The 12,319-nt window shown below is 40.5% G+C and overlaps 1 protein-coding gene across 2 annotated transcripts in view; it reads left to right on the top strand.

Annotated features, from left to right (window-relative positions):
* MTAP (methylthioadenosine phosphorylase) overlaps positions 1-9,001 on the top strand; it is a 54,151-nt gene extending 45,150 nt beyond the window's left edge. For both annotated transcript variants that reach the window (XM_055302324.1, XM_055302325.1), the window contains exons 7-8: positions 3,231-3,353; positions 5,790-9,001. In XM_055302324.1, the coding sequence (XP_055158299.1) occupies positions 3,231-3,353; positions 5,790-5,828 (162 nt within the window). In that variant the 3' untranslated portion in view covers positions 5,829-9,001. The remainder of the gene's footprint in view (positions 1-3,230; positions 3,354-5,789) is intronic.
* The last annotated feature ends 3,318 nt before the right edge of the window (positions 9,002-12,319 follow it).

The raw sequence follows: 12,319 nt of genomic DNA, 5'->3' as shown, positions 1-12,319 counted from the left end.
GGCCAGTCTATTGAGCATCTGACTCTTGATTTCAGCTCAGGTCATGATCTCAGGGTCATGGGATCAAGCCCCATGTCAGGCTCCCCACTCAGGGAGTCTGCTGGAGATTCTCTCCCTCTGCCCCTCCTCCCCCTTAACATGTACATGTGCGCACTTGCTTGCTCTCTCTCAAATAAATAAATAAAAATCTTTTAAAAATAAAATAGAAAAAGGGACAAAATTACAGGCAAGGAGTTTTGAAGATTTTATTTGTTTATTCATGAGACACGCACAGAGGCAGAGACGCAGGCAGACAGAGAAGCAGGCTCCACGCAGCGAGCCTGATGTGGGACTTGATCCCAGAACTCCAGGATCATGATCTGAGCCAAAGGCAGACACTCAACCACTGAGCCACCCAGGCACCCCCAGTCAAGGAGTTTTGAAGTAAAGAACAAGTGCACGGGTAGCTATTATGAGCACATTTATGGGAGGTGACGTCTTCTCCGAGATGACCCTTCCCACCATCTCAGAGATGCTTGTTGTGCTGTCCATTTTCATGTAAAACCGTAAGATATCCATCTGTCAGTCCATCTATGTATTTGGAATTTGGGTTGTACTTGAACACAGGTTCTTTGTTTTGCATGGGTACCTTGTCCTGATTCCTCAGTGTAATTAACCACTGCACTACTAAGGTATTTTGTGTGTAAGAAACTTCCAGATCCTGACACAGCATAATCTCTAACTTGGCAGCTCTGGTCACCTAAGGGACACGCTCAACCTTCTGGATGTTAAGAAGCTTCTTCCAATTAGCAGGAGGCTCCAGCCTCTGCCACACCCTAAGAGCAGGTTGCTTCCTGCCTCTGGCTTTCTGCTCAGTCTAGTAATATTTGCCTCCTGCAGATCAAATGGTGCTTTCCTTTACTACATGAGGTTTGGAAAGAAGTCAGTTGGAGCCACTTGAGTTGAAAGCAGAGAAGCTAAGCTGTGTGTAAGTGGTAAGGCACGAAGGCAGATAATGCTAAATGCCACAAGAAAAGCACAGACGGAGATCACATCATCACCCAGCCATGTGTGTCATTGAGCTTTAAACCAGATGTGCGGCCTGGTGTGGTGCAAAGATTTGAGTTGCCTACACCCACCTTCAAATTCCTGTTGCTCCATTTACTTGTGAGACTGGACAAGTTCTCTAATCCATCTACTCCTATGTGGGATGGAGCCAGAGGTGAGGGGTGGAGGTTTTTCACTTACACTTCTAACCTTGCAGGATTTCTGGGAGAATTAAACCAAATGTAGAGTAGCTGCTATAGTGCCAGCTCCTAAGAGAGGGTGGTTATCACCAGGCAGCTATGATGGAGAGAGGTGGTGCAGAAATGTTTGAGAAGAAAACTTGTTGTTTAGGCTGGACATTAAGCAGAGGGTTAGATTTTGCTGTGAAGAGGTTAGTAGAATGGGCATTTTGGATGGAGCCCAACAGCAGAAACAAAGAGAAAAGAGAGGTCAGAGTCCAAAGAAGTCAATTATCAGTCAAAAGAAGGAGTGCCTCAGTCAGTTCAGTGTCTACCTTCAGCTCAGGTCATGACCTCGGGGTCGTGGGATCAAGCCCTGCATTGGGAGCTCCCTGTTCATCAGGGAGTCTGCTTCTCCTTCTGCTCCCTACCCCCCTCTCTCTTGCTCTCAAAGTCTCTTGCTCTCTCTCTCTTGCTCTCAAAGTCTTAAAAAAACACATCAATCAAAGGAAAAACAGTAAATATAAGGTAAATCTCTTGGATGCTTCATGAGCCTGCACTGGAAGACTCTGCTTAAAACTTGCTTCTGCAGGTACTTGGCAACACCCAGCTAGTCACTGCTTTGAATTCCCACAGTGATGGAACTCCCATTGGCTACAGTGCTTGTCATTTTTTTCTAAATACATTTCCGTGTTTGTGGGATGGGTCTGGAGTTTATATAAACTCTAAGAAATAGAAAGATGTAATCTTTGTGCGCTTGAACCCCAGATTCCCTCTAAGTATAGTGAGGTGTGACAAGTATTCTACCTCTGATAGCCATCTTACATTCACAACTTTTTTTCAACGTTTTTATGGAAGCAATTTTGGTGATATACAGAAGTTGACCATAGTATGAGCTTTTGTAAATCAACATCCAGCTTCAATTGTAAATGTATCATCTTAGGGCCAAATCTATTTCATCTGGACTCTGATCCATAATTTTATCCATAAACACCTAACATAACCACATTATCATTATCACATCCCAATGGTAATTCCTTAATATTTCAAAGCACAGTTCACATTTCTAGTTATACCAAATATCATAACTTTTTACCTCCAAGTGTTCTGAAGAGAAACTAGGTCTTTTGTCCTGTAGAGTTTCCCACAGGAAACTTTCTGGATCACTGAACTCATCTCCTTGGGGGTAGTTTGACAGATTCCTCTGTCCTCTGTATTTCCTTTAAATTGACAGCTGGTTCTAGAGATTTGTCCCAATTCAGGTGTCAAAACTAGTGTTGAGGGGCAGCCTGGGTGGCTCAGCGGTTTAAGCGCCTGTCGTCAGCCCAGGGCGTGATCCTGGGGTCCCGGGATTGAGTCCCATGTCAGGCTCCCTGCATGGAGCCTGCTTCTCCCTCTCCCTGCTTCTCTGCCTGCCTCTCTCTCTCTCTCTCTCTCTCTCTCTCTCTCATGAATAATAATCTTTAAAAAAATAACTAATAAATAAATCTTAAAAAAAAGTGTTGAATTAATATGATTCCTGTAAGGAAGCTCATTAAAGTGGATTGTTTGTTTTGGGATTTGTTTTTGTCGTTGTTCTGTGATGTTAGCTGTCCATCCATTAATTCATTGGGAGCTATAAAAATGACAATACTCTGATTCCAGCATTTCTCTTTATTAGCTGGAAGACTTCTTGAAAGATAAATGTGCTTATCTTGTGATTGGCTAGCCAGTGTAGCAGCAGTTTTAAGACTGGAATCCATTCTACTGTGGATGTAAGGAGCATTAGCCACATCTTTCCAGACCTGATAACATATTATACATCTGAGAAAGTTTCTCAAACGTTATATTGAAAACCAGCAGTTTTTTTCAGAGATACCATTGGATTCCTCCACCATCTCCCCTCTGGGACCAAGCCTGCCTTGAAAAGTGCAGAGCTAGTGCCCAGGGGATTGGAATTGGAGTGAACTGACTCTACAGTTCTGTGAACAGCAGTGGAATTGTAAAATTGCTAGTAACATTTTCTGCTGTTTTTTTTTTCTCTAGGTTTCAGTGGACCGGGTCTTAAAGACCCTGAAAGAAAATGCCAATAAAGCCAAAAGTTTACTCCTCACTACCATACCTCAGATAGGTTCCATGGAATGGTCAGAAACCCTCCATAACCTGAAGGTAAGTACCCTCAGCCATCTGCAAGCAGACACTTCCATGGACCATCATCTGCCTTACACTAGTCTAGAGGTTCTCTACCAGTTTTCATGCTCTTGCCTACCATACTACCAGTGTGAAATCGAGTAGTTACGGATTTTGGCTAGTAATACAAGGCTGCTGAAAGTTGAGGTGGTGAGAGTTTTATTATCTAGTCTGCCAAGTTCTTAATATTGTCATGCTCTACAGGATATTCCTAAGTCATACTACAGAAGGTTGAAGATAGTGCTTGTTCTGTACATGGCTTATATCCCTGACAAAGCTGTTTGCTCTTTGGCAGACCCAGGCAAAGTGTTGGCAGCCTTTAAAGCCAAAACACGAATAGCAATACCAAAACGGTGCCAGGAGTGTACTTAGGATTGATGTTATATCAGACTAAGACAGTGATTAATGATAAACATGGGATGGGTTGTAGATTGGTAGCTTTTCAACTCTAGCATTAGTTCCCAGAATATCATTTAAACTGAGTGCTAAACTCAGAGACTCATGATTTTTATTTGGACATTTTTTGATTCTCTTGATTAACCATACTGGATAAGGAGTTGCCTCAAATTGATTGGATATTCCCCTACTATCCAGAGAAAGTAGCTAGCATGGCCTAAGGTGTTGAACATACTGTACTCTTAGGTCTTATGACAGGTAGTTGAGAGAGGATTTGAAAAGTTGATAAAAGCCCTCCCTACCTGAACTACTACCACCAAGGAGCCCTAGAATGAGAGTCACAATTTTAGTGTGATGAAGACACCGCATGGTGGTCAGTGATTGACAGCTGCTGGGCACAGAGGAGCCATGGTTTAAGTGCTCCAGCATAGCCGATTTCAGTCCATCAATCCAAAACCACTGATGGATCCAAAGAGCTGATTCTTGCAAACTGATACAGCAGGCTACACTACACACCCCTCTAACAAGGTGTCTCTCAGCCCTAAGGACTGGCAAGTCAGGAATATTGGAATTTGTATTCCAGTCTTTCCCACTAGACTTCAAGTGCATAAGAGACAGGAAATACATGTGTTGGTTTCAGCCTTTATACCTAGGAGCTAAATATTCTAAATGACTAAATGATAGCCCCTCTTTCCCCCATGAAGTGTTTCATCATAATTGAAATGGAGACAAACCTTGTTAATAATTACAAAGAAAAGGGAAACAAAGTAATTCTAAGAACTGAGGAAAGTCCGTTTAAACTGGAAACCGTTATATCTCCCTGGGTGCAGTGCAATAAGAAAAGCATGACGTTAGCTTGTCTAAATAAGCACACTATTGATTGTGGGAAATATGACTCATACTTTTTGCTGCTGCTGAGGCTAGTGTCACCTGCAAGACGTGATGGGTTTTATTTTTTTCTTTAGGTTTTTCAACTGACCCCATTTTGACCATAGTCTTTCGAATTTGAATATAATTTCTCAAGGAGTAAAATTTATCATTTCAGCTTCATTTTTAAATAAATCTTAGATGGTAGAAATCCATGCTCTCCTTTCCTTCTGAGAAGTTTCTGAAAGTATGCAATTATAGTGTGTTTCCCTATGTGTGCATTTTTAAAGAGGGTTAATATTTATAGCTTTCATCAGATTCTCAAAGAGTTATATGATCTAAAGAAAGAAAATGAAGCATTTTGCTCTAGGCGAAACTGAGAATCATGGCCTTTGTTGTGACACATTAAGGCACACCCTACTAATAACCCTTTATTCTTGGGGGTATTTTGGGGGTAGTGTGTTCAGTCCTCTGTACACTGAAATGTGTGTCATGCATTCACTCATTTCAGAAACTGTGAGCACCTGCCATATGGCCAACTGTAGTTTACAAAGGTACATAAGACCTGTGGTGATGCGGAGGGGGACACTTGACGGGATGAGCACTGGGTGTTATTCTGTATGTTGGTAAATTGAACACCAATAAAAATTAATTTATAAAATTAAAAAAAAAATAAAAAATAAAAAAAAAAAGACCTGTGGTGATGAAGATGATCCTCTTATGTTTAGAGATACTGATGTACTAAAATTTCAAGGGTGTTTTCCAGTGGGATAAGGTGAATGACAGAGGTTGATATACATTAATCCAGGCTGGAGGTTAGTGCGTAATACATATCCTAGTGGATATGAAAGAGGGTGGAGATCTGGGAAAACCTGGACAGCCCTCTTGAGATAAGCAAAACTCACTTAGCAGGAAAGGAGAGTGAGGAACTACGAGTTAGGAGCTGTATTGCAAGTTCCACGTCTAGTTGGTTATTTTTAAGTTTTAATGAACATGAGAATTTTCTGAGTTTATTGAAAGTGTGGATACCCTGGGCCCTCAAGTCTCTGAAATCAAAATCTGGTTTTTAATAAGGACTCCTGGTGATTATCCTGATCTTAAGAATCACAACCTATAGCAAGCTGTGATCTGTGCCTGTTTTCTTTCTTTTAGAATATGGCCCAGTTTTCTGTTTTATTACCAAGACATTAAACTAGCATGGCCACCTAGAGGACAAGAAGACTTGCTAATTCCAGTCATTTGGGAAATTTCGGCTTAACTTGGAAAAAAACATGGAAAAGACATGCAGCTCTCATGCCCTCGCCTACTAAGGAAGAACATAATTAGACCACACGTGCACATATCAGAGATGCCTTCTAGAAGGGTTAGACTGCTTCAGAAAAATGACCAATGAACATGTGGAAAAATTCTGACATCTGACACTTTAGAAAAAAAATAAGACCTCATTTACCTTTGTAAATTTGTGATAATAAAGGGTTTCCCATGTTACCAAGGAAATATGAAGAAGAAATGGGAATTCTTAGACTGTTTATTGGTGTGACTATAAATTTCATACAGTCTTTTTGGAGGGCAGTTTGGTAAAATGTATCAAAAGGCTTAAAAATACTTATACTCTTTGTGCTGGTTACCCCACTCCTAGGAATTTATCTTTAAAAAATTATCAGGGATACAAAGAACTGTGTATAAGGAAGGATGTCTAATATAGCATTAGTCATAATAGCAAATATTCAAAACAATCTTAATATCCCAACAGTCAGAGGTAAATTATGGTATAGTTCTAATTAGATTGTGAAGCAGCCAACTGAAGATCCTGTTTTCACATAATATTTGATGTCCTAAAGAAATGGTTGCTCTATAATATGAAATGAAAAAAGGGTATGTGTACACATTTTACATTGCTAATGTTGTTTTAAAGTTCTACATTAATGTACAAAAAGACCAGAAATGGATATATAATCTTTTATTAACTGTATTTGGGGTTGGGACACTGAATCATTTTAATTTTCTTTATATTTTTCTGTCTTCACATTTTTCTACAATGAATATAACCAAATAATAAAGTTGTCTTAAAAATAAAAAGATCCAGCTCTTGAAAACATACTGGTGTGAAGCAAAGTTTAAGATGGTAATCCTAAGAGGAGTTCTGTTTGAGTTCCATCTTCATTTTGTTAAAAAAAAAAAAAAAAAAAAAAAGATCAATGATAACTGTATATAGTAAGAACGATAATTGGGCTTGCAACAACTTGAGAAAAGGTGGGTGTTTAATCATCACAGAGTAAATAAAATCTTAAAAAAAAAAATGTTTAAAAAAAATTTAGGGGCAGCTCTGGTGGCACAGCGGTTTAGCACTGCCTGCAGCCCAAGGTGTGATCCTGGAGACCCAGGATCGAGTCCCACGTCGGGTTCCCTACATGGAGCCTGCTTCTCCCTCTGCCTGTGTCTCTGCGCCTCTCTCTCTCTCTCTCTCTCTCTCTCTCTCTGTGTCTCTATGAATAAATAAATAAAATCTTTAAAAAATGTTTAATCCTCACAGAGTCTGAAACTCTGTGAGAGATAATAGACATTCTAGTGTGTCAAGTTTTTTTAAAATTAATATTTGGCCTTTGTTTCTACTTTTTATGAGTTGATTATTTTACATGAGTGAGTGGTTTGGATTTTTTTCATAAAACAGAAGCTTGCTTCTTACTCTTTTTTGTTGTTTTATAGGAATGTGTTTTGTTTTCTGTCATAAAGAGATCTTTTTTTCTTCAGAATTACTACTTTTCACTGTGGTCTGTTACTGGGTCTGTTAGTCATATAGCTTGTCTGTTTAAAGAGTGTAAAGTCAGTGTGTTTGTGTCTAAGGAGACTGTCCTCAAGATAATAAGCTGCTAGTTGTAATCAACAAAATAAACCAGTTACCCACCCACCCCAGCATTAATATTGAGCTGTTTGGGTTACAAGTGATTATGGTTCTCACATTCCCCAATGCAGTGATTCAACCCTGGCTGGACATTAGTTAAACACACATCACATAACAGATCTGAATCCAGGGCTCCCTGTCTCCGTAAACCCTGATCTGCCACTCTGTAATACTATATATATACTTTTCTTTCATTCTTAGTACATATCTGATGATGTCAAGGCAAAAATGTGAGCATTTTGCTGCCTTCAGAAAGCACAGTTCTCCCTCACCAACTTCTAGGGGCACTTTTCTTTTTTTTAAGATTTTATGTATTTATTCATGATAGTCACACACAGAGAGAGGCAGAGACACAGGCATAGGGAGAAGCAGGCTCCATGCAGGGAGCCCGACGTGGGATTCGATCCCGGGTCTCCGGGATTGCGCCCTGGGCCAAAGGCAGGCGCCAAACCGCTGAGCCACCCAGGGATCCCAAGGGGCACTTTCCTTGATTCAGCAGTCTTGAGTAGCAACCTCACTTTCAGACTTCTCACATGGAGTATACTCCTGTTTTGTTGCTATTTCCCATCAGCTGCTCCTTAATTCAAAACCAACATAATCTTCCTGATTTCTTCCTGGAGTGCTTTTTACTTATATGATCTTTCACTTTTTCTTTTTTAAGCTAAAAAATTAAGTAAACACGGTGAACAGTTTATTTCAGTTTCCCCAGTGGATTATGGGCATAATGGAAAAGCTGTGGCTTAGTGACCTAGTCCTTTGGGAGAGTGCCAAGTTATTGATAAGTGTATTTGCATCTACTCTATTGGTAATGCATCATTTTGCATTGTTTTTCATTGATTCTGTAGATGAACCTGAATAGTTCTATCTGTAGAGTGTTACCCCAAGAAAAGATGGAGAAGCCTGGAATACCAGGGTTATATTTGAGACCTGAAATGTTTTGCAAATTAGCCCCAGTGCATCCTGGAGTTGTTTATAATAAGCAAATGCTTAGGAAAAACTTTGAGATAAAATATTTAAAGGGATGTATGCAGTTAAGGACTTTCCCATCTCCCTATCTGATGAACTTCCATAAAAGGAAAACCTTTGTCTTTTTCACTTGGGATCCTGAGTTCCTTGAACTTAGCACAAGTTCAAGGAATCTTTGTGTAAATGAAAATCTAACCCGGGCAGCCCTGGTGGCTTGGTGGTTTAGCGCCGCCTTCAGCCCAGGGTGTGATCCTGGAGACCCAGGATCGAGTCCCACATCGGGCTCCCTGCATGGAGCCTGCTTCTCCCTCTGTGTCTCTCATGAATAACTAAATAAAAATCTTTAAAAAAAAAAGAAAAAGGAAAATCTAATCCTGTCTTTCCTACATCACTCTCAGCTGGTCAAAGACCTCACTCTAGTGGTTGCCCATCTCCATGCTCAAATTTTCCCTCATTGGATCATTTTTCCGAGGGCACAAATATGCTGGTACTTCTCCCAATAAAAAAATTCTTGGCTACAATTCAGTGTGGTGTCTGTCTGATTGCTTTGCCTTGTATTGGGATAAAGTCCCCAAAGATCTCTGTCTCCAATTCCTCTTCTTGTTTCTTTAGCTCACTCCAATCTAGATTGTGCTACCCATTTTCAACATCACCACCATCCTCAAGGTCACCTCCTTACTAAATCTACTGGTGAGTTTTCTCAGACTTCATCTTTCTTTTCCTATCAGCAGCATTTGATACATTTAATCCCTCCCTCCTCCTTGATAAATATTCTTCACATGTCTTCCGAGGACACCACAATTGGTTTTCCTTCTACCTCGATGGTTGCTATTCAGTCTTTTCTGGTTTTTGCTGTTCTCTCAGATCTTTTAGTGTCACCTGCTCCAGCACTCATTCTTCACTCATTCCTGTTTCCAGCCCCCCTCCCGATCTCTCCCAGCACTCTCCCATCTCGGTTGTTGGCAGTTTCATCCTTCCAATCCCTCAGATCAAAAACGTGGAGTTATTCTTAACTCTTCAAAACCTACATTTGCACCAGCAAGATATTTGTTCACTCTACCTACCATCCAAAATATATCCAGGAGGGCAACCCGGGCGGCTGAAGCGCCGCCTTCAGCCCAGGGCCTGATCCTGGAGACCCGGGATCGAGTCCCGTGTCGGGCTCCCTGCGTGGAGCCTGCTTCTCCCTCTGCCTGTGTCTCTGCCTCTCTGTGTCTCATGAATAGATAAATAAAATCTTTAAAAAAACATATATATTTATATAGGAAATGTGGCGCGTGGGTGGCTCAGTTGATTAAGTGTCTGCCTTTGGCTCAGATCGTGATCTCAGGGTTGTAGGATCGAGCCCCATGTTTGGCTCCCTGCTCTGTGGGAAGCCTGCTTCTCCCTTTGCCTCTGCTCCTCCCCCACCCACTCTCCCTCAAATAAAATCTTATTATATATATAAAGAAACTGACTTCCTCACATCAGCTACTGCCTCTACCCTGGCCTGAGTCACTCGCCTCTCACCTGGGTGCTGCAATAATCTAACTGGTTCTCCTGCTTCTACTCTAATAGAAACCCAGAAGCTAGAATGATCCTTGTAAAACATGAGTCATTCTTCTGCTAATTTCACTCAGAATAAGAGCCCAAATCCTCACAGTAGTGCATGAATCCTCATGGGATCTGCACGTATCCTAATCTCGAACTTCCTGCCGTCCTCTGTACCACTGACCATGCTTTTCCTAGAACACACCATGCCCTTTTCAGCCTTTAATGCTAGAGTACTTGCTTTATGTTTCTTCTACCTGGGAAACATCTCCCAGATAATCACGTCATTCACTCTATCACCTTCAAACCTCTGCTCAAAAATCACCCCACTGGATCAATCCCAACCATCCTATTTCTTTTTTTTAAAGATTTTATTTATTTATTCATAGAGACAGAGAGAGAGAGGCAGAGACACAGGCAGAGGGAGAAGCAGGCATCATACAGAGAGCCTGATGTGGGACTTGATCCAGGGTCTCCAGGATCACGCCCCCGGCTGCAGGCAGCGCCAAACCGCTGTGCCACGGGGCTGCCCCACCAACCATCCTATTTAATGCAGGGCAATGATTCTCACTACACATCCCCAGTACTCCTGCCCATTCTCACCTGAATCAACTTTTGTTTTTCCATAAGCTCTTAACACCTCCCAACATACCCTTAATATTTGTGTTTGCTTGCTTGCTATTGTTTGTTGGTATCTTCCACCCCCATTCCCTACAAAATAAAAATTCTGTGAAGGCAGAAATTTTGTTCACTGATATATATCCCAAGTGGCCAGAATGTGGCCTTCGTAAACTTTGAGCCAATACTGTTTTGAATGTACAGCTTCCTACTGATTATCACAATATTTGCAAAGCCCTGCATGTTCTGACATTTCTGGCTTACTCCAGCCTCTTCTCTCTACCTCCAACACCTGATGGCACTCCAGACCAGCGCTGTCCATAGAAAACATAATGCGAACCAGTATGTAATTTTGAATCTAGAAGCCACATTTTTAAAAATGAAATTGAAATTGTAATAATATATTAACCTAATTGACCCAAAGTACCATGTCAACCTGTAATCAATATTAAGTCAAAAAATTTTATGCATTCTTTTTCAAATACTAAATCTTTGGAATCGATTGTGTATTTTACACTAACAGCACATTTCAAGTCAGGTGCTAAATTTTTATCAGAAATAATTTGATCTGTATTAAATTTTACTATGAAAGGTAGATCCACAAACCCAAGTCATTGCAAGTATAATGAAACATCAATTTTTGGTTCATTAAAATTTTGTACTAAAATTATAAATTCAGGGCACCTGGGTTGTTCAGTTGGTCAAGTGTCCAACTCTTCATTCAGGCCATGATCTCAGTGTTGTGGGATCAAGTCCTGAGTTGGACTTTGTGCTCAGTACTGGTCTGCTTGTCCTTCTCCCTACCCCATGCTCACTCTGTCTCTCTCAAATAACTAAAATCTTAAAAAATAAAATTATAAATTCCATTTCTCAATTAGCTACATTTCAAGTGTTTGATGACCACATTTGTCTAACAGCCACCATATGGGACAGAGCAGCTCTTCACTTCAGATCCAAGCAGGCTGGACTTTCTCCTTGCTTCTGCCCTTTGTTGTCTCTACCTGAAAGACTGCTCCACCACCACCTTCCTTTATTTGGCTCATTGCCTGGCTGTCCTTTTTCTGATCCCCAAATGCCCTGCTCTACTATAGTACTTGTCTATTTATAGTTGTTACTTGTCACACTATAATTGCCCAGTTCATTGTGATTAGCATAGTGACTGACACATAAGAGTTACTATATATATTGATTAAATGTATAAATCCATGACACTTCTACCTGTGGATATTTTAGTTATGCATCCATTTCCAAATAACTTCTCCCCAGGCCCAGAGTCTGGCTCCTTGTAGTAGTTCAATTCATGATAAAAATCATAGTGTCCTGGCATGGCAGACACTGAAAGTCCATATTTTCCAAGAAGGGAATGAATATATTTACAGATATTATGTTGGTACCTTAATGAATGTTACTAGAGCCCCCTATCCATTCTCTTCTATTTTCCCAATTTATGTCCCCTTGTTATCTTAGCAGATTTGGGGGTTGGTCAGGTTTTAATACAATTGAAAAATTCCTCAGATGGAGGGAATGAGGAATTCTGGGTATTGAATCTTGAGTTTAAAAATATATAATTTGTTGCCTTTACTATTATTTACATCTTTCTTGTTCATCTTGGCATGTAATTTGTTTTCCCAAGGAGATTGTAGTTTTCTGTGAGTGGTGGACTGAT

Source organism: Nyctereutes procyonoides, unplaced genomic scaffold (assembly GCF_905146905.1).
Source record: "Nyctereutes procyonoides isolate TBG_1078 unplaced genomic scaffold, NYPRO_anot_genome, whole genome shotgun sequence".
In the NCBI taxonomy this organism is placed as follows: domain Eukaryota; kingdom Metazoa; phylum Chordata; class Mammalia; order Carnivora; family Canidae; genus Nyctereutes; species Nyctereutes procyonoides.
This window is presented reverse-complemented; position numbering and strand designations above follow the sequence as displayed.